This window comes from Dama dama, chromosome 24, assembly GCF_033118175.1.
Source record: "Dama dama isolate Ldn47 chromosome 24, ASM3311817v1, whole genome shotgun sequence".
NCBI classification, from domain to species: Eukaryota; Metazoa; Chordata; class Mammalia; order Artiodactyla; family Cervidae; genus Dama; species Dama dama.
In genome coordinates, this window is record NC_083704.1 from 55,211,220 (window position 1) to 55,233,757 (window position 22,538).

A 22,538-nucleotide genomic window follows, 5' to 3' on the forward strand; every position below is an offset into this window, starting at 1 on the left:
GGGGATGCTGGTAAGTGATGGACTCAGTCTAGGAGGAGAAACTGTTCCCAGGGCTCCTGCAGGACCCAGGTGTGGGAGGAAGGTTTTGAAGTGGAATCTACCCAATCATCCATGCTGGAGATGGTGCCGTCTTTTCTTCTGTAAGGCTGTCTTTCTCTCATCACCCAGAATGGAGTCTGATCAGTGTCCAGTGGAGGCTTTGAGCTTCCAGTATGCTAAGAGTTCTCTGCCCTTACAGAGAGACAGGATTATATGCCCCTTGGTCAGCAAATGTTACTGAGCACCTGTACAGCGCCTTGGCAATGTGCTGGGTGCTGGAGGCTTGGTGAGAGTGGCTTGTATAAACCCAACTTGGTGAGAGTGGCTTGTATAAACCCAACTCATATATATATGGAATTTAAAAAGATGGTAACGATAACCCTATATGTATAAACCCAACTCCCTGCAGTGTCGAAGAGGCTTCCTCAGTCCATATTTGTGCTTGTCTCTGGGTTTCGCTGTGCCAGATTGAGCTCACTTTCTGGTACTACTGGACGGATATTGGTTGTACTGCAAGGAACTGGGTGGGCCAGACAGTGGAAGGAAGGCTGGAGTTGTTGAGAGTCGATGGCCCTCCCGGCCTTGGGCATCCTTCTCAGCCAGGTGGGAAGCTGTGGGAGGGGCTTTGGGAGGGTTTTGTCCCGAGGGGCTTTTGCAGATCCTTCTCAGAACCTTCTCTTCCTGTTCACCCTTCCCTCTTTACTTTCTCTGCCCTTGGAGAGTCTGCTTACAGCCTGTAGCAATGTTAGACCTTTGCAGGATCTGGGAGGAGTGCTGACAAGTACAGTTGTGCCCTTTAGTTCTGGAAAGAAGATGGGTTGTGAGTGCCCAGAGTCTGCAATGAGTCGGGTTCTCCAGCCTAGGTCTGTGGACCTTCCCCTGAGTGTAGCATCCCTTTCCCCTGCCCATTTCTCCTGCTATTTCCTGTAGGGAGCAACTGTAACATGTTTTTAAAAATTAGCCCTTATTTTGTATTAAAATGATACAAGAACTTAGTTTGTTACTGAAGGGCTTGTAACAAAGTAGCCCCCCACCCAATCCTTTAGAAGTTGCTACTTTCTACTTTCTCAGTTACTGTTTTTCTTCCTCCCTTTTTGGGAACTTCTCCCACCAAGGATTGCACCCCTGCCCCCTGCAGTGAAAGTTCACAGAGTCTTAACCACTGAACCATCAGGGAAGTCCCTCAGCTCTCTGTTATTAATGCTGTTTTCTACCTAGCTGCATGCATGTATTTTATCCATTTAAAACTGTTTTAGCTACCTGTTAGTGGTAGATGGTTGTAACTCTTGCATTCCTTAGCTCCTCTTTCTGCTCTGCCCAATAATTTTCATCATCCTTCGTGGTTTAATAGAGTTCACTGTTTTCATGACTGCAACTTTATGTATGTTTTTTCTCTGTTAACAAAGTAATGTCCTTCAGTGCACTTTTCATTACAGCTTTTTGTTTTTCTTGAGGTTGCCTGAACAATTGTGTCAGTTTCTCTTGCTTGTGTCTCTTTGAGCCTCTGCCTCTGTCCTCCTGTGTCCTAAATGTGCTGTAGGATACCTTTTTGTTTGGTTTTCCACACTGCCTGACACTTATCATCTGTTGTTCCAGTGTTTGCTGTTTGCTTTGTTTTTCTTAGAAAACAAACAAACTCCTCCTGGAGTCCTATGTCCCATACTCCCATGTCAACTGGCTTCTTCCCAGGCCCGCTGTACCCAACACCTTCCTGGGAACACCCCTCCCCTCTCTTGGGCCAAACCCTTGGTCTCCTGGATCCCAGATCTTCCTTGTCCTTGTTACACTAACTTGTTTGGTTGGAATGTCTATTTGTCTGTCTATTTATTGGCTACTACATAATCAGTTTCATTATCTAAATGTACTAGTGAAAATTGATGTGCAGTCTTGCTCTTGTTTTTAACAATAAGAATCTTGTGTCTTTTTTGGGAGGGGGCATACTGGGTGGCTTGAGTGATCTCAGTTCCCCAACCCAGGACTGAACCCAGGCTACCACAGTGAAAGCCCAGAATGCTAACCACTAGGCCACTGGGGGACTCCCCTCAGGTCCTAATGCTTGGGAAATATAAAAATTTCTTAAGCACCTGTAATCTCACCCCCAAGCAAGTCACATTGTATATTCTGTTTTATAGCCTGCTTTTTCTTTCTCCCAATTTAGTAATCTCTTCTCATGTTACAATGTGATTATATGGCTGTGTGATAGTCCAATACGAGGTTTCTGTAATTTGTCTCATAAATCTATTTGGGAATGTTCCAAAATGCAGTGCTTAGTAAATGTCTGATGTCATTCTTTTTTATATCTTTGAGTATTCCCTTATGTTTCCAGACAGGTAGTTTTCTGATGGAGGTGTAAGCTACGTGTTGCCAGTTTGCCTTCCAGAATAGAAGCTATTTTCAGTTTCTCCAGCAGTATATAAGAAGACAACCGTTTCTGATAAATGGGAAGATTCTTCCTTTTAAAGCTCTCCTTGCTTGGGGAAGGGGGCCACAGGTCAGAGGACACGCTGCTTTCCTGCTTCAGTGATGGAGACATTAGTAGTGTCTGTAAACAGCTTCCCCTTCTATGCTTCCTTGCAGGGCATCAGGGGTCTATATCGGGGCATGGCCGCCCCCATCGTCGGGGTCACCCCCATGTTTGCTGTCTGCTTCTTTGGGTTTGGTTTGGGGAAGAAACTGCAACAGAAACACCCAGAGGATGTGCTCAGGTGAGTCCTTATTTACCGGCCCAGAGCACTCGATGCTGTTCTGCCGGTGGTGTGACGCAGGTTACAGGAAAAAACTGTCAGACCGGCAGTGGCTGTCCTCTTCTCCACATGAGGGAGGTATTTGGGTTTCCTTTGCCCTGTGCACCCATAGGGCAAAAGATAAAACCCAAAGCCCTCCCCCAACCCCTCTTACTAGGTTGTCATCATTTCTCATGTGAAGTATTCTTGCTTACTGGGGATGTTACTAACACCAACCCCGCAGCACTGGGCGGTCCGGATGCTAAAATCTGTGTCAGATACCACGACGGTACCTGGTGCTGCAGCAGGGACAGCAGCAGCCTGTTTCTCATCCCCTGGACGGAGAAGGGACGGTTTCAGCTTCTGTCTTACTTCATTTTCATAACATGATTATAATTACTTCCAAGTATTGGTGTCTCTGTTGCAGTGAAAGAAACTAGTATATTTCCTTCCAGTAGACTTTCAGAAGTTGGATTTGGGTATGGAGAGGCAGATGAGGTAGAATTAGGGCTCAGAACTGACAAAGCAGTGAATGAAATGGGCTTCTTGGGATGCAGGGGCATTCTGAGTTGACACCCGGGATGACAAGGCACACTCAGTCTGGGATGACACCTCTTGGGTGGGGCTGCATACAGCACAGGACCCACAGCAGCTGGCTGGGCTTGGATTCTAGAGCTCACGGGAGGAAGCCCAGGGTGCCCTGTGGTTGATTTCGATCACTACTTCAGGCCGCAGCAGGCTGAGTAAGGGGCGAGGTGTAAATAGAAATGCTCGTAACATGAAACTATTTCTGGAGTCCCCGTGACTCTCTGAATGTGGCCAGCTTCTATAAAAAGCTACAGGTGGCCCCAAATGTGAGTGTAGGGGGCGGGGTCCTTTGGAAGCTGTGTTTGACTATTTTTTTTAAATATATATTTTTATTTATTTGGCTGTGACGAGTCTAGTCCCCTGACCAAGGATCAGACTTGGGCCCCCTGCCTTGGGAGTGTGTCATCTTAGCCCCTGGGCCGCTAGGGAAGGCCATGTGTTTGGCTGTGATGGTCTGAATAGCCTATGGACACATGTCCTCTCTGAGCTCCTGGGCTTTTAGCTCATATGCTAGCTCACAGCTGTATCATGAGTCAGGGCCATGCCCAAGAACTTTCATGGGGTGACTGCTGCTGCCTCAGCCTGTGAGTTGTATTACCTGTACCGTCACATCAGTGCTCAGAGAAGTACCCTTCCTGCCTGGGCAAAGGTTCAGACACTCGGATCCCCGTCCCATCATCCTGCCATGTTCTGAATCCTGAATGTCAACCCTGCCACCTTCCCCTCCTCACTGTAGTGTTTGGGCATAGTGCAGAAAGGAACATTACCAGGACCTTGGATGGAAGCTCAAGGGTCCAGACCTCACAGATGCTTCCCTGGGATGGAGTGAGGGGTGGCGGAATGGGCCACCCATGCAGGCTGTCTGCATGGTACCCCGTGTACATGCCGAGACCCTGTTCAGAGGAGAGTCCCCAGTCCCAGGGGATGGAGGTATGTGCAGCCTAAGGTCTGGGCATCCATGGAAGAACAGGTGTTGGTCTCTTGAGGGGAAGTTCCATTGCTGAAAGGGTGCCTCTTGGAGACAGCAGTGTGAACTGAAACTGTGAAGGAGGCCAGGCCTGAAAGCAGATCTCTTGATGGTTGAGGAAACAGCTTGTATGCTGGGCTTGCATGCCTGAGGTAGTTGTGTGAGGCCTGCCTGGGGTGCATGCATAGGAAAAACAGCCTTGCCCTGCCTCATGACCAAACTCGTACTGCTCTTAAGACCTTAGACCCCTGCCCTGGGAAACTTGACGTCAGGACGGGAAGTGGATGTCTCCTTATCCCCATTTGACGTCTCTTCTCCAGGTTTTGGGCTCCTTGTGGGGTGGGAAATTCCTGAAGGCTTCCAGAGGCCTGGGATCAGGAGGGGCCTGAGGCTCAGGCAAGCGGGTGAAGTTTTTCAGCAACATGTGCTCAATTGTGGGGACTCTGTTCAAACACTCATTGCAACTCTGTGCTCCATTGCTTCGTCTGGTAATCTAATGTCAGAAAGGAAAGGAGATGCCAGAAGTGGCACAGGCAGTGATGCTAGGAGCCTCCAGTTCCTCCACATACTCAGTGTGACTCATTCTGTGAGGGCCACAGTGAGGATCCAGATCTCTGGCCACTGGAGGACTATTCCCCACACAGAAGCCATAGGACCCATCACAATTGACTGGGTACCGTTCCTGACGGGACATTCCCAGCAGCTTACAGCATATACCTCACAACTTGGCCTGTGGATATGGCCACAGCCATTCCCCTTGCCTCGACGCTGTCCTGTGTGAGTCTTGGCTTAAAATGTTATCAGGCTCTTGGTGATCCAGAGGAGGGGAGATTGGAGGAGATCTGGGGTTAACCAAGGCCTACATCCTGGGTTATGGGCTGTTTCCCACAACCACCCTGAACTTTGCAGATCAAGGCTCAGAGAGGCCTGGAAACTCATCCGTAGTCACTGTATGGCCGGCCAGGGGAGAACTTCTCCCATGACTGAGGCCATCTGAGTGTGCCCATGGGCTTTGTGACCAAGCTTGTATTGCTCTTGGCACTGAGACCCCTGCCCTGGGAAATTTGATGTCAGAATATACATAGAACTTGGCTTTGGTGTGAAACAATCTATTTGTGCTGGACTTCCGCCCAGTCAGAGTACTTATTTGATTTTTTTTTTTTTCTTTGCTGGGGCTTCCTCTGTTCTGTGTGATTAGTCACAGGTTCTTGCCTCTTGTTTTTGTTTTCAATACAGCTACCCCCAGATATTTGCAGCTGGGATGTTATCCGGAGTATTCACCACAGGAATTATGACCCCTGGAGAGCGGATCAAGTGCTTGTTACAGGTGAGGATGTGATCAGGGTTGTGGGAGATATTGTTTGGAGGCAGGTGGCTAGCTTTTCTACTGGGTATACAATTTTGTGTGGATGTGTATGTCCTTTTACCCTCTGTAAAGGCTTCAGATCAGGTGTGCAAACAGTTTCAAGGTTTTCAGGAACATGGAAGCATGGAAGCAATTGTACTAGAGTCAAGAACCAGGACAGTGTAACAAATGAACCAGATGTCACTCCGTGATGGGTCAACTCAGACTTATCCACCCTTATTAGCAGCTACTTCAGGAACTCCAGAAGGTGAGTCGTGTGTCTTCAGAGGTGGAACGGAGGCTGCTCCTGCCCAACATCGTCTGTCTCCACCCAAACTGCCCAAAGGCTCAGTGGCCTTAGAGTGTCTGGGCTTGTTCCCAGGCTGAGGCTGTGAACTGCCTGCCTGCCTTACCACACAGGGCTACCTTCAAAAAAAAGCAGTACTGCTTTTTTCTTCTAATGGCCAAAGCAATTTAATACATAATTCTTCGCTAGAAAAATTTTGGTAATGCAGAGAAGCAGAAGGAAAACAATGTATTTATCACCCATGAGGTAACCACCATTATACTTTCTGTGTGAATTCTTCGTCTTTTTAGTAAACATGTATATTTTTAAAAATTTATCTTTTCAAATAAAATTGGGGTCACATACTGCCATAGTTTTGTAACCAGCTTTTTTCATTTGTTATGTCACAATATTTTTGTGATTATTTTTCTTAGACATCATTTTCTGTGCTTTATTTCAATATATGGCTGTAGCTTACCTGATAATCCTTTATCTGGAGATAATCCAAATTATATATCACAGTGAAGATCTTATGAATAAGTCTCTGCATGTGTTCCTGATTATTTTCTTAGGATAAATGTCTAGACTTGAAATTAGTATATTTAAAGATACGTACTTTTAAAAGAATTTTCAATGCACGTTGGGGTTTCCTGGTGGTTTAGTGGTAAAGAATCCGCCTGCCAATGCAGGAGAGTTGGGTTCGAACCCTGGGTGGGGAAGATCCCCTGGAGGAGAAAATGGCAATCCACTCCAGTATTCTTGCTGGGAAAATCCCCTGGACAGGAGCCTGTAGGGTCACAGAGTCAGACACAACTGGGTGACTGAGCACACTCACATGCAGTAATGTATGTTACTAAGTGGCCCTCTCAGAAAGGTCTGTCACTTTCTATTCCCATCAGTAGAAGAAGAGCTCTCACTCCCCGGCAGATTCTGCAGCATCTAATTTACAATCTCTGCTAGTGTGTTGTGTGAAAAATTTGCATTCTTTTAGTTTTTCTTGCTTTTTATTGTCGATGAGCTGAATTACTTTGATTCATATTAGCTGTTTATATTTATCCTTCGTGAAACTCCTGTTTGTATTCTTTGCTCATTTGTCAGTTTGTTTGATTTATAAAAGCTTTAGACATGTTTTGATTTAATATTATCATAATGATATTAAATGCGACACGTGGGGTCTTAGTTCTCCAACTAGGAATGAATGGAACCTTGTGCCCCCTCCATTGCGAGTGTGGAGTCAACCACTGGATCACCAGGAAAGTCCCTGATTTTAAAAAATCTTTATACAATTTTTAGATGTTGCACTCCTTTTACAGTTATTGCAAAATATTGGCTCTATTCCCCATGTTGTGCAATACATCCTTGTAGCCTGTCTACACCCAATAGTTTATACCTCCCACTCCTCCACCCCTAAACACTTTGGACATATTAAGGTTATTAATTTCTTATCATATGTGGCAAGTCTTTTTCATGCTTTGTATTAGTCATTTAATTTTGTGCATTGTTTAAATTAAATGTTTTATTTTGAGATAATTAAAAGTTCACATACAGTTGTAAGAAATAATATAAAGGGAAGAAAAGAAATAAATATACAGAGAGATCCCACATGCTCTTTACCTTATTCTTCCACAGAGGTAATATACTGTAAAACTGTAGTACAATATCGAAACCAGAATACTGACATTGATACAGTCAAGATGCAAAACAGTTCCATCATGCCAACGATGCCTCATGTAGCCCTTAAATAGCCACTTTCATTTTCCTTTCCCCACACCAGTCCTTTTTTCTTTCGGCTGCCTGTGCAGCATGTGGGATCTTCATTCCCTGACCAGGGATGGAACCGGCACTCCCTACATTGGAAGTTAGGAGTCTTAACCACTGAAATGCCAGGGAAGTCCCTCCATTCCAGTTCTTAACCACCCCAACAATCACTAATCTGAACTCCATTTCTATGCATTTGTAATTTCAAGACATGTATAAATGGAATCGTACAGTATGTAACCTTTTCAGATTGGCTTTTTCAACTTAGCGTAAATGTTCTGGAGAGTTGTACAGATTGTGGCATGTGTGAGTGTTTCACTCCTTTTTAGTAGTCCCATAGTATGGATGTACTACAGCTATGTTTAATTTTTTATCCATTGAAGGACATCTGGGTTGTTTCCAGTTTAGGGCTGTTATAAATAAAGATGCTATAAACATTCATGTACAGAGATTTTTCTGGGAAAATCAATCTTCATTTCTCTGGGATAAATGCCCAGAGGTATAATTGCTGAGTCACATGGTAGTTACATGTTTAGTTTTCTTTTTTTGTTTCTTATGGCCACGCCACATGGCATGTATAATCTTAGCTCCCTGACCAGGGATCGAATCCATGTCCCCTGCAGTGGATGGGCAGTCTTAACCACTGGACCTCCAGGGAAATTCCATGCATGTTTAAAGAAACTGCCGATCTTTTGCTAGAGTAACTGTATCATTTACATTCCCATGAGCAGGGTATGAGTGATCCAGTTTCTGTGCATCCTAACCAAGATTTGGTGTTGTCACTAGTCTTAATTTTAGCCATCCTGATAGATGTGTAGTGATACCTCATTTTAATTTGTATTCCTCTAATAGCTGAAGGTGTTGAATATCTTTTCATGTGCTCATTTGCTATCAGTATATCCTATTTGGTGAAATGTCTGTTCATGTGTTTTGCCCATTTTCTAATTGGATTATTTGGGATTTTTTTATTATTATTACTGAGTTTTGAGAGTCCTTTATTCTAGATACTATTACTTTGTCAGATATGTGGTTTGCATATTATTTTCTCCCAGTGTATAGTTTGTCTTTTCATCCTCTCAACAGAGTCTTTAGAGCAAACGTTTAAATTTTGATGAAGTCCAGTTTGTTATTTTCTCTAATTTTGATGGAGTCCAGTTTGTTCATTTCTGTTTTATAGGTAGGGTTTTGGATGTTTAGGACATCAGATCTTAAGGAATCTTTACCTAGCCTGAAATCCCAAAGATTTTCTCATATGCTTTTTTCTGAAAGTTTTATTTATAGTTTACATTTTCCATGTAGGTTTGTGAGTCCACTTTGAGTTAAGTTTTTTATCATGTATGAGAATTAGGTCAGAGGGTTCCTTCCCCCCCTGGGGCTGTCCAGTTGCACCATACCATTTGCTGGAGATTTACCTTTATTCTACTGAATTATGTTTGCATATCTGTTAAAAATCAGTTGAGCATATTTGTGTGGGTCTACTTCTGTGTACTCTGTTTTCTTTCATTGATCTATGCACCTTTCCCCTCACTAATATTACACAATCTTGATTAGTTTAGCCATAGGCTAAGTCTTGAAACTGTCTAGACTGATCCCTCCCACTTTATTCTTAAAAAAAAAAAAAATTGTTTGGGACTTCCCTGGTGGTCTAGTGGTTAGAAATCTGCCTTCCAAGGCAGGGGATGTGGGTTGGATCCCTGGGCCAAGAACTAAGATCCCACATGCCATGGGGCAACTAAGTCTGAAGACCACAGCTGCTGAGCCCACACGCCCTGGAATCCATGCACTGCAACTAAGACTCAACATAGCCAAATAAATAAATAATTTAAAAAAAAAAAAACTGTTGTCACTGTTCTAATTTCTTTGTTATTTCCATGTTAATTTTAGGATAATTTAGAAAACTGAGAAAATTCTTGCTGAGAGTATATTGAATCTATAGATCAATTTGGGTAGAATTAATACATTATTTTGAGTCTTCCAATACCCAGACATGTCACACCTCTCCGTTTATTTAGAACTTTAATTTCTTTCATCAGCATTGTGTAATTTTCTGCATATAAGCTCTTAATGTGTTTTCTTACACATCTAAGTTCTTTGTAAAGTGGCATTGTAGATGGTATTATAGTTTTAATTTTGTTGTCTGCACGTTTATTGCTAGTTTGTAGAAATGCACTTGATTTTTTAGAATATTTATTTATTTTTACTTTTGGCTGTGCTGGGTCTTTGCTGCTGCTCAAGGGCTTTCTCTAGTCACGGTGAGTGGGGTCTAGGCTCTAGTTGCAGTGCGCGGGCTTCTCATTGCAATGACTTCTCTTGTGGAGTACAGGCTCAAGGGCACTTGGACTTTAGTAGTTGCAGCACATGAGCTCAGTAGTTGTGACACAGGGACTTAGTTGCCTTGTGGCATGTGGGATCTTCCCGGATCAGGGATTGAACAAGTGTCCGTTGCATTGGCAGGCAGATTCATAACCACTGGACCACCAGGGAAGCCTGAAATACAGTTGATTTTTGTATGTTAATTTTGTATCTTGTGAACCTTCCTGAATGCTCTTACTAATTCTAGATTTTTTTTTTTTTTTGGTAGATTCTTTGGGATTTCCTATGTAGATAGTACTATTATTTGCAAACAGGGACAGTTTTATTTCTTCATTTCTGAACCTTTTATATCCTTATTTCACTGGCTAGAACTTCCAGTACCATGTTGAATAAGACTGATGAGAATGGATGTTTTTGCCTCGTTCCCAATCTTATGGGGAAATATCCAGTATTTCACCATTAAATATAATCTCAGGGAAGCCCAGGTGGCTCCGTGGGAAAGAGTCCTCCTGCCAGTACAAGAGACACAGATGTGGTTTTGGAGTGGGTTGCCATGCCCTCCTCCAGAGCATCTTCCCAGCCCAGGGATCGAACCCAGGTCTCCCACATTGCTAGATGCTCTTTGTCAGTTTGAGAAGGTTACCTTCTCTTCCTCTTTTTCTGAGAGTTTTATGGATATTGACTTTTGTCAAATGTTTTTTCTTCCTTTATTAATGTAATCGTGTGATTTTTCTCCTAAACTCCTAATATGGTGAATTACTTCCATTGATTTCTGTACACTGAACCAATTCTTCATTCCTGGAATAAACTCCCCAACCTCGTATACGATTCTCTTTATATATTGCTGAGTTCTATTTTCTTATATTTTGTTAAGGATTTTTCATCTATAGTCATGAGAGATATTTGTCTGTTATTTTTTTTTTTTCTGTATTGTCTTTGTCTGGTTTTGATATCAGAGTAATACTAGCTTCATAAAATGAATTAGGAATTGTTCCCTCTTCTACTGTATAGAATATGTGTTGATTTTTCTGTAAACATTTGGTAGAATTGGTAGAATTTCATAGTGAAATCATATAAGCTTGAGATTTGGGGGAAGAAAATTTTAAATTATGAATTCAGCTTTCTTTAAAGTTATAGGCCTATTCAAATTACTTATTTCATATTGGGAAAATTGTGATAGTTTTTGTTTTTTTACCTAAGTTGTCAAATATGTGTGTGTGTAAAGTTGTTTGTAGTACTCCTTTATTGTCTTTTTTTTGTCTGCAGGGTCTGTGGTATTATCTTCTGTTTTATTCGTGGTATTAGTAATCTGTGACTTCTCTTTTTTCTTTGTCAGACTCACTAGAAGTTTGTCAGTTTTTATTGATCTTTTAAAAAAAGATTTTTCTTTCTTTCGACCAGGGATTGAAAGCAGGCCATGGCAGTGAAAGCCCAGAATCCTAACCCCTAGGCCAACGAGGAACTCCCCTCTTTGATTTTCTTTATTATTTTTCTGTTTTCAGTTCCATTGGTTTCTGCTTCTGTTTTTATAATCTCCGTCCTTTTGCTTCTTTTTGGGTTTAATTTGCTTTTCTTTTCTCGCTCTCTTTTCTTTTTAAGCTTTTGAAGTGCAAGCTTAGAATATTGGTTTGAAGCCTTTCCTCTCTTCTGAAGTGTGCAGTCAGTGCTATAAGGTTTCCTCTCAGCACTGCTTTAGCTATGTCCCACAAACTCCAATATATTTCAGTTTTCAGTCAGTTGAGTGGGTTTTCTGGTTACCTTTGGGACTTCCTTTTTGAATTGCTTTGAAGAGTGTTGTTCAGTTTCCAAGTGTTGGAGGTTATAGATTTCCAGTTTGAGTCCATTGTGATCGAAGAATATATTCTGTATTATTTACATTCTTTTAAATTTCTTTTAAATTTAGGCTTGCTTTATGGCCTTGGGTGTGGTTTATCTTGGTCTGTGTGCCACGGGCATTTAAAAAGAATGTGTGTGCTGCTGTTGTTTGGTGACATAATCTGTAAATGGCGATTATATCCTATTGGTTGATGGTGTTGAGTTCTTTATCCTTGATGATTTTCTGTCTAGTTGTTCTGTTTGTTGATGGAGGAATCCTAAATCTCCAGCTGTTACTGTGAGTTTGTTTCTTCTTTCAATTCTATTAGTGTCCCTTCACATAGTTGGCAGTTTTATGGTTTAATGTATACACACTTAGAATTTCTATGTCTTCTTGGTGGATTCGCCCTTTTATCACTGTGTAAAATGTTCTTCACATTACCATTATATAATATTCCATATTTTTGCTTAATGTGTTCTTCCGATGTTCCAGAGTTCCTTCTTTTATAGTTTCTTTTCTGTTTAAAGAACTTCCTTTAGCCATTCTTTTGGGATATATATGTGAATGACAAAGTCTGTTAGTTTTCTTTCATCTAAGACTGCCTGATTTTCCCTTTATTCCTGAAGGATATTTTCACTTGACATAGGATTCTGGGATGACAGTTTTTTTTCTCTCAGCTCCTGAAAGATACTGTGCCACTCCTTTCTACCCTCCCCGGTTTCTGCTGTCATTCTGATTATTTCAGTGTTGTTGTTCTTCAGTTGCTGAATCATGTCCAACTCTTTGTGACCCCATGGACTACAGGGCTTCCCTGTCCTTCACCATCCCCCAGGGTTTGTTCAAACTCATGTCCATTGAGTCAGTGATGCTATCCAAACATCTCCTCCTCTGTCGCACCCTTCTGCTCCTATCTTCAATATTTCCCAGCATCAAGGTCTTTTTCATTGAGTTGACTCTCCACATCAGGTGGCCTAAGTATTGGAGCTTCAGCTGCAGCATCAGTCCTTCCAATGAATGTTCAGGACTGCTTTCCTTTAGGATTGACTGGTTTGATCTTCTTGCAGTCCAAGGGGCTCTCAAGAGTCTTCTCCAACACCACAGTTCAAAAGCATCAATTTGTCGGTGTTCAGTCTTCTTTATGGTCCAACTCACATCTATATGTGTTATTTTTCTCTGGCTACTCTTAAGATTCTTTCTTTGTTTTCAGTTTTCGACTAAGTTCATTTGTGATGTGCTCTGGCATGGATTTATTTGGGGATATTCTGTTTAGGTTTTGGACAGTTTCTTAAATTTCTATGTTTCAGTTCAGTCCAGTCCCTCAGTCATGTCCGATTCTTCAACCCCATGGACTGCAGCACGCCAGGCCTCCCTGTCCATCACCAACTCCCGGAGTTACCTCAAACTCATGCCCATTGAGTCAATGATGCCATCCAGTCATCTCATCCTTTGTCGTCCCCTTCTCCTCCCGCCTTCAATCTTTCCCAGCATCGGGGTCTTTTCAAATGAGTCCCGTCTTCGCATCAGGTGGCCGAAGTATTGGAGTTTCAGCTTCAACATCACTCCTTCCAGTGAATATTCAGGAGTGATTTTCTTTAGGATGGACTGGTTGGATCTCCTTGCAGTCCAAGGGACTCTCAAGAGTCTTCTCCAATACCACAGTTCAAAAGCATCAATTCTTAGGCACTCATCTTTCTTCATAGTCCAACTCTCACATCCATACATGACTACTGGAAAAACCATCATCTTGACTAGACGGACCTTTTTTGGCAAAGTAATGTCTCTGCTTTTTAATATGCTGTCTAGGTTGCTCATAACTTTTCATCCAAGGAGTAAGCGTCTTTTAATTTCATGGCTGCAGTCACCATCTGCAGTGATTTTGGAGCCTGAAAAAATAAAGTCTGCCACTGTTTCCACTGTTTCTCCATCTATTTGCCACGAAGTGTTGGGACCAGATGCCATGATCTTAGTTTTCTGAATGTTGAGCTTTGAGCCAACTTTTTCACTCTTCTCTTTCACTTTCATCAAGAGGCTGTTTAGTTCTTCTCCACTTTCTGCCATAGGGTGGTGTCATCTGCATTTCTGAGGTTATTGATATTTCTCCCGGCAATCTTAATTCCAGCTTGTGTTTCATCCAGCCCAGCATTTCTCATGATGTACTCTGCATATAAGTTAAATAAGCAGGGTGACAATATATAGCCTTGACGTACTCCTTTTCCTACCTGGAACCAATCTGTTGTTCCATGTCCAGTTCTAACTGTTGCTTCCTGACCTGCATGCAGATTTCTCAGGAGGCAGGTCAGGTGGTCTGGTATTCCCATCTCCTTCAGAATTTTCCAGTTTATTATGATCTACACAGCCAAAGGCTTTGGCATAGTCAATAAAGCAGAAATAGATGTTTTTCTGGAACTCTCATGCTTTTTTGATGATCCAGCAGATGTTGGCAATTTGATCTCTGGTTCTTCTGCCTTTTCTAAACCAGCTTGAACATCTGGAAGTTCATGATTCATGTATTGTTGAAGCCTGGCGAGGAGAATTTTGAGCATTACTTTACTAGCATGTGAGTTGAGGGTCTTTGTGTGGTACTTTGAACATTCTTTGGCATTGCCTTTCTTTGGGATTGAAATGAAAACTGACCTTTTCTATTCCTGTGGCCACTGTTGAGTTTTCCAAATTTTCTGGCATATTGAATGCAGCACTTTCACGGCATCATCTTTTAGGACTTGAAATAGCTCAGTTGGAATTCCATCACCTCCACTAGCTTTGTTCGTAGTGATGCTTCCTAAGGTCCACTTGACTTCGCATTCCAGGATGTCTGGCTCTAGGTGAGTGATCCCACTACCGTGATTATCTGGGTCACTAGATCTTTTTTGTACAGTTCTTCTGTGTATTCTTCCCACCTCTTCTTAATATCTTCTGCTTCTGTTAGGTCCATACCATTTCTGTCCTTCCTTTATTGAGCCATCTTTGCATGAAATGTTCCCTTGATATTTCTAATTTTCTTGAAGAGATTTCTAGTCTTTCCCATTCTACTGTTTTCCTCTATTTCTTTGCACTGATCACTGAGGAAGGCTTTCTTATCTCTCCTTGCTATTCTTTGGAACTCTGCATTCAAATGGGTGTATCTTTCCTTTTCACCTTGGGGATGGTCTTGCTCCTTGTCTCCTGTACAATGTCAGGAACCTCTGTCCATAGTTCATCATGCACTCTGTCTATCAGATCTAGTCCCTTGAATCTATTTGTCACTTCCACTGTATAATTGTTAGGAATTTGATTTAGGTCATACCTGAGTGGTTTAGTGGTTTCCTCAATTTAAGTCTGAATTTGGCAATAAGGAGTTCATGATCTGAGCCACAGTCAGCTCCTGGTCTTGTTTTTGCTGACTGTATAGAGCTTCTCCATCTTTGGCTGCAAAGAATATAATCAGTCTGATTTCGGTGTTGACCACGTGGTGATGTCCATGTGCAGAGTCGTCTCTTGTGTTGTTGGAAGAGGGTTTTTGCTATGACCAGTGCATTCTCTTGGCAAAACTCTATTAGCCTTTGCCCTGCTTCATTCTGTACTCCAAGGCCAAATTTGCCTGTTACTCCAGGTGTTTCTTGACTTCCTACTTTTGCATTCCGGTCCCCTATAATGAAAAGGACATTTTTGGAGGGCGTTAGTTCTAGAAGGTCTTCATAGAACCATTCAACTTCAGCTTCTTCAGCATTACTGGTTGGGGCATAGACTTGGATTACCACGATATTGAATGGTTTGCCTTGGAAACAAACAGATCATTCTGTCATTTTTGAGGTTGCATCCAAGTACTGCATTTCGGACTCTCTTGTTCACTATTATGGCTACTGCATTTCTTCTAAGGGATTCCTGCCCACAGTGGTAGATATAATGGTCATCTGAGTTAAATTCACCCATTCCAGTCCATTTTAGTTTGCTGATTCCTAAAATGTTGACGTTCACTCTTGTCATCTCCTGTTTGACCACTTCCGATTTGCCTTGATTCATGGACCTAACATTCCAGGCTCCTATGCAGTATTGCTCTTTACAGCATCGGACCTTGCTTCCATCACCAGTCACATCCACAACTGGGTGTTGATTTTGCTTTGGCTCCATCTCTTCGTTCTTCCTGGAGTTATTTCTCCACTGATCTCCAGTAGCATATTGGGCACCTACCGACCTGGGGAGTTCATCTTTCAGTGTCATATCATTTTGCCTTTTCATGTTGTTCATTGGGTTCTCAAGGCAGGAACACTGAAGTGGTTTGCCATTCCCTTCTCCAGTGGACCACATTTTGTCAGAACTCTCTACCATGGCCCGTCTGTCTTGGGTGGCCCTACACGGCATGGCTCATAATTTCATTGAGTTAGACAAGGCTGGTCCATGTGATTAGATTGGTTAGTTTTCTGTGCTTGTGGTTTTCAGTCTGTCTGCCCTCTGATGAAGGATAAGAGGCTTATGGAAGCTTCCTGATGGGAGAGACTAAGGGGGAAACTGGGTCTTGTTCTGATGGGTGGGGCCATGCTCTGTAAATCTTTAATCCAATTTTCTGTTGATGGGTGGGGCTGTGTTCCCTCCCTGCTATTTACCTGGGGCCAAGGCAGATTCTTTTTTTTTTTAACTTTCAAGTAATTTATTTTCATATGAAAACATTCCAAGTTAAAACTGTCTCAATACATATTAAAAAGAAAAGAGTTCTTTTCATTAAGAGAGACATGAACATGCATAAAGAATGATGTGACTTCTGCTATCTGCTCCCAAATAATTTAGAAAGTAAATGAATAGATGAGTGTATAATAAAATAAAATTGGCTATGAGTTGGAAATTTTTAAAGCTGGTGTTGATTTCATGGGTGTGACTATTACTACTTTTGTACATACTTGAAATTTCTTCTTAATAAAATATTTTACTACCTAAGTGCAAACAGAAACAAACATCTGTATTTATCCCAACCCCACAGCAAATAATTCTTACAAGGTTCTGAAATTAACCTCAAACTGTCAAAAGGAATGAAAATACAACTTTTTTATGAAGGAAGGTTGGAAACTTGGCTTGTAAAATATATAAAAGGGAAAGGGGAGACAAAACCCAGCATAAACAACTTATAGAATCTACTCTGATTTCATGAAAATTTAAATTTTAAAACGCTATAGACTGAAATTTTTAAATATTTAGAATTAAATCATGAAAAATAAATGCTCCATTTCCTCCAGAAGGTTAAGATATATTTTTTTCATAATACACATTACAGGATAATTAAATTACTTAAGGTAAAAGATCTGTGAGAATCTTACATAGTGACAGAGGTAGGAGACTATACCTTTTAAAACTAAACTTGCTTTAAGTTATTAATTCTGATATATTCTTTCCTGTTTCCTAATTTCCACTGTACCAGTTTTTCCACCTAAGTAGTTTCAATTCATTTCAATGTTACTTATTCCAGGAGTCTGACCCCAACTCCACACAGTAGGACAGAATGTCATACTGTGGCCTCCCACAGAACCCTTTGTTATCCCTATCATATTAAGCAGTTCATTTAAGCACCATGAAGGAAAGGATCATGTCTTTAAAAAAAAAAAATTTACTGAGATACAATTCCTATATCATAAAAATTACCATGTTAAAGAATACAGTTTTTGCTTTTCGTATATTCACAAGGTCGTGTAACCATCAGCACTAACTTCAGAACTTTTCATCTTCCAAAAAGGAAAGCCTGAACCCATTAGCAGTCTTTAGCTCTCCATTCCCTCCTCCTCTCCCTGACAACCTGCTCTCTGTCTTTTATGGATTTGCCCATTCTGGACATTTCATATAAATGGAATCATATAATACATGGCTTTTTGTATCTGACTTTTTTCATTTAGCACAAGGTTTTCAAGGTACATCCATGGTAATAGCATGTATATTTCATTACTTTTCCAACTAAATAATATTCCATTTTACAGATTACTCCACATTTTATTGACTCATGTAACAGTTACTGGACTTTGGGGTTATTTCCACTTTGGGGCCTTCTATGAATAATGCTACTACGAACATTCACAGACAAGTTTTGTATAAACATTATTTCAATTTTCTTGGGTATATACCTAGATATGAAACTGCTGGGTCGCACAGTAACTCGGTTTAAGTTTTCAAGGAACTGCCAAACTGTTTTCCAAAACAGATGCACCATTTTACAAACCCCCAAGTAGTATCAGTTCAGTCGCTCAGTCATGAGCTTGTCAGGGAATCTCTCTATGTTTATGTTTTGCCAAATTTGGGGAGTTTTCAGCAGTTACTTCTTTGAGTACAGTCCTACCCTCTTTTCTCCTCTTCTTCTGGGACTGTGAAGACACAAATACTAAGATTTTCTGACATAGCCCCATGGGGTTATAGTCCCTGAGGTTCTGTTTAATTTCTTTCAGTTTGTTTTGTGTCTTGTTCAGATTGGATATTTTCCAGTGTTTTGTCTTCTAATGCTGGGTTTGTTTTTTTCTGTCTCTCCCCTGTATTCTGCTGTTGAGGGAGCCATCCACTGAGTTTTTTATTTTGACTGTGTTTTTCAGTTCTAAAACTTCCATTTGGTTCTTCCTCATATCTTCTATTTCTGTGCGAAGATTTTCTTTCCTTGCTGTGGCTTTCTAATTTTTTGCATCTATTTCAAGCATATTCACGATGCGTCATTGAAGGATTTTTACAATGCCTGTTCTAAAATGTTTGTCAAAGAATTCGTACATCTCTGTCATCTTGGCGTTGGCCTCTACGCTTCTTTTTTCTTTCAGTTTGAGATCTTCCTGGTTTAGGATACAATGTGTGATTTCCAGCTGGAATCCGGATATTTGCATATTTTATTGAGATTTTGGATCCTATATAAACTTCCTGTTTGTGTTGACGTTCTCTGACACTGAGCCAGTAGGAAGTGAGGGCTGCTGCCTTGTGACCGCCAAGTGAGAACAAGTGCAGGGGCCCCACTTGCCTCTATTGACACTTGAGGGTGGGGCATTCTTTTTACTGTTGGGTGGGTGTGGGAGTTCTAGTGACTCCACCGACTACACAGGACAGGAGAGCCCTGGTTACAGCTGTCAGGGATGAAAGTCCTCATTCCCTCCTTGGTCTGCTCTGACTCCACCCAGGCAGTATGTTGGGTACCTCGGTACAGCCCAGCAAAGGAGGAAGTCCGGGCTCCACACATGGTCTTTGCTCGTGTGGGTGAGGGTGAGGCTACAGTTTTTTCTATGATGTATGGCTGGAGTAGAGTGTTTTTTGTCTAAAGATGTTCTGTCTTCCTAGGCTATTCCTTTTCTGATCCTTTGTCTAGGGAATGCAGGCTTTCATTGGGGGCTTCTTTTTAGTCGGTGCCTGTTGGCACTCCTGGATCACCAATATCTTCTGCCTCAAGTCTGAGACTCGTCAAACGAGAATATCCAGGGAACTCACCATGATGTCATTGCTCAAGGCGGGAAGTCCTTAGCGAGTCTGCCTCTCCTCTGCAAATTCTCAGAGCCCTCTTATATTTAAAACAAATAATGGTAGGGCTTTTTTTGTTCTTTGGTATTTAGCAGGAAGAATAAAGACTTGCCAGAAGTCTGTATATTGATTTTGAGTTAGTGAATGTTTATTTTCAGTAGCCTTGTCCATTAGCCTTTTCCATCATGGCTTCTTCCTTTTCTTTTATGCCTGAAGTCCTTTCTTTCTTTTCTTTTTTTGATTAATTAATTTAGTTAGTTTTGGCTGTGCTTAGTCTTCGTTGCTGCTCAAGGGCTTTCTCTCGTTGCAGTGGTTTCTGTTGCTGCAGATCACAGGCTCTAGGCACACGGGCTTCAGTAATTATGGCCCACAGGCCCAGCTGCTCCGTGGCTTATGGGGTTTTTAGTTCCTAGACCGGGGATTGAACCCATCTCCCCTGCATTGGCAGGCAGACTCTCAACCATTGGACCACCAGGGAAGTCCCCCTGATTTCTGCTCCTAGATGAGACAGTCACTGTGCACTGCTCCACTCTGCTGGCTGGCTACTCTATATCTCTCTTCTCTTCTCAAACTGGCACCCTCTCAGCAGATGACCTGGCTTTCTACTTCACAGAGAAAACTGGAACCACCAGAAGAGAACTTTACCAGATGCCCTCCACTCCCCCACTGGCGCCTGACTACATCTGTGGCTGCCGGGCCTGTTTCCACCAAGAATGGCCCATGCTTCTGCTTCTGCTTGACCCCTCCTCCTGACCCTTCTTGCCCATTCAGAGACCTGGTTTCAGCAGCTCTTCTTTCTGTCCTTCAGCATCAGTTTTTGCTTTCCAGTAGATGGTTCTCTTTGGCAATAACGGCATGAACCTGCTTCTGTGTTCACCTTTAAAATATAGACTTCTCTCTTTTACCTTCCACCTCCATTTCTGGGCTTCCTATCTTTGTTCTGTGCATGTTTGTGCATGGGTGCTTAGTCACTCAGTCATGTCGGACTCTTTGTGACCCCATGGACTGTAGCCCTCCAGGCTTATCTGTCCATGGGATTCTTCAGGCAAGAATACCAGAGTGGGTTGCCATTTCCTCCTCCAGGGCATCTTCCCAACCCAGGGATCAAACCCGAATCTCCTGTGTCTCCTGCACTGCAGGCAGATTCTTTATCCTTTCATCAGGGAAACTCCGAGTTTACTCCCTCTTACATTGAAACTCTTTGAAAAAGTTTTTCATTTTTGTTGTTTTTTCCCCACTCTTTGTCTCTAGTATGTCTTCTCTAATAGTTAAACATACATCAGACTGGCTTTTGCCTCACAACGCTAACAAAACTACCTTTATCAAGGTCACTAGTGACTTTTACACTAAGTCCAGTTTTCAGTTCTTGGACCTGGACATTGATCCATCTTGATTCATTAACAGAATTGGACTCAACTGGTCCCCTACTCTTGCTTGAAGAGCTGTCTTCACTTGGCTTCTCTCCTGACTTTCTACCTACTTGGCTGCTCCTCCTCTATGTCCTTTGTTGATACATCTTCATCTCGATCTTTTAATGTTCATGTGCACGAGACTCAGTACTATTACACTCATCTCACTGATGATTTCTTCTTGTCTCATGACTTTTAGACACAATCTGTATGATGATTTTCCAATTTGTATCACCAGCTCAGATTTTTCCTGCACTCTGGACTAGTTCATCCAACATTCCCACTGGACACTAATAGGCACCTCAAAGTCACCATGTGCAAAGCTGAACTCCTGGTCTTCCTCAGTACTTGCTTCACTCACAGCCTTCTACGGCTCTGTTGGGGGCAATACCATCTGTCTAGTTGTTCAGCCCTAAAACCCCAGAGTCGTCCTGGATTCCTTTTTGTCTCATTGTACATATCCTGTTTATTGAACAGTTAAGCTGGCTTTTACCATATCCGAAATCTACTCCTTCCCACCACCTCCTTGGTAAACCCTGTGGTTCCAGGTCACCTTCATCACTGTGCTGAATGACTGTAAGGTCCTCCTCACTTGTTTCCCTGTTTATAGTCTATACCATACGTAACAGTGAGAGGATTCTGTTACTGTGTCAATTCCATGCTCCATCCTCTTTGTCCCCGCAGGTCACTGTGAGTCAACTCTAGCATCCGCTAATAACACGGGCCTCCCTGCCATTCCTCAGACATACCAGGTTTACCTGTGCCAGGATCATCTGGGGAAGTTGTTTTTTTTAAGCCATTGATAGTCAACTGACATTGTCTTAAGTTTATTTAGAGAAATTGACATCTTCCTGATTGAAAATTTCTCCTAGCCAGAATTGTTGCTGTTGTTCTTCAGTTGCTAAGTCACATCTTACTCTTTTGAGACCCCATGGACTGTAGCCCTCAAGGCTTCTCTGTCAATGGAATTTTCCAGGCAAGAATACTACCATGGGTTGCTCTTTTCTTCTCCAGGGGATCTTCCTGACCCCCAGGGGTCAAACCGCATCTTCTGCATTGGCAGACAGATTCTTTACTAGTGCGCTACCAGGGAATCCCAACAAAACTCTTACTCTCTTTTTATTCATCTCTTCTTTTATATCCCTTGGAAAGGTTTTAGAGTTTAATTTATGCCAATCCTGTGGCTTGATGCACATATATTTTGTTATTTTGAACGAGATTCTTTTCCATTATTCTTCAACTAGTTGTCGGTATATACAAAAATTGTCGGATCTATGTATTTATTTTGTAAGCATTTCTCTTTGGGAACTCTTAAATCTGAACTCCCTTTCCAACTTAAATTACTCTTTGGTTGATGCCCTCGTATGTTCAGCTTCCTCTTGACTCTGTACTTGCTTTGGATCCTCTACAGGCTCTCTTTCTCTCAGATCTTTTCTGGAATACCTCTTGCTTGCCCTCAGGCTCTTGGGGAAATGAACACATTTTCAATAGGTTTCCCATATTTGTCTACATTTGCTTCTTTTTGTCCCCCTTCTCTACAAGGATGGTGTTTAAAAAAATTAATGCACATTTAATTTTCTTAGTTAGAGACTGGGACAGAGGGCCTCTCGTTGGCCCTCTGTCCAAGCACTTAGAGCTCTGAATACAATTTCCAGTTCACCTTCTCTTAACCAAGCTTCATGATCACTTAGAGCTTGGAATGGATTTAGTATTCCATGAATGTTTGTTGAAGGAATAAGTAAATGACTGAAATATTTGTCTAGTCCTTTCTAGAACTTCCAACTACCTTTATTGAGGATAAAGGTATTTGGGAATTTATTTTTCAACTTACTTTCCAATTCTTCTGCTGTTTTT

General features: G+C 41.9%; 1 protein-coding gene across 1 annotated transcript in view; it reads left to right on the top strand.

Annotated features, from left to right (window-relative positions):
* SLC25A20 (solute carrier family 25 member 20) overlaps positions 1 to 22,538 on the top strand; it is a 36,240-nt gene that overhangs the window by 10,011 nt on the left and 3,691 nt on the right. The window contains exons 3-4 of the mRNA XM_061128663.1: positions 2,617 to 2,744; positions 5,554 to 5,644. Coding sequence (XP_060984646.1) covers positions 2,617 to 2,744; positions 5,554 to 5,644 — 219 coding nt within the window. The remainder of the gene's footprint in view (positions 1 to 2,616; positions 2,745 to 5,553; positions 5,645 to 22,538) is intronic.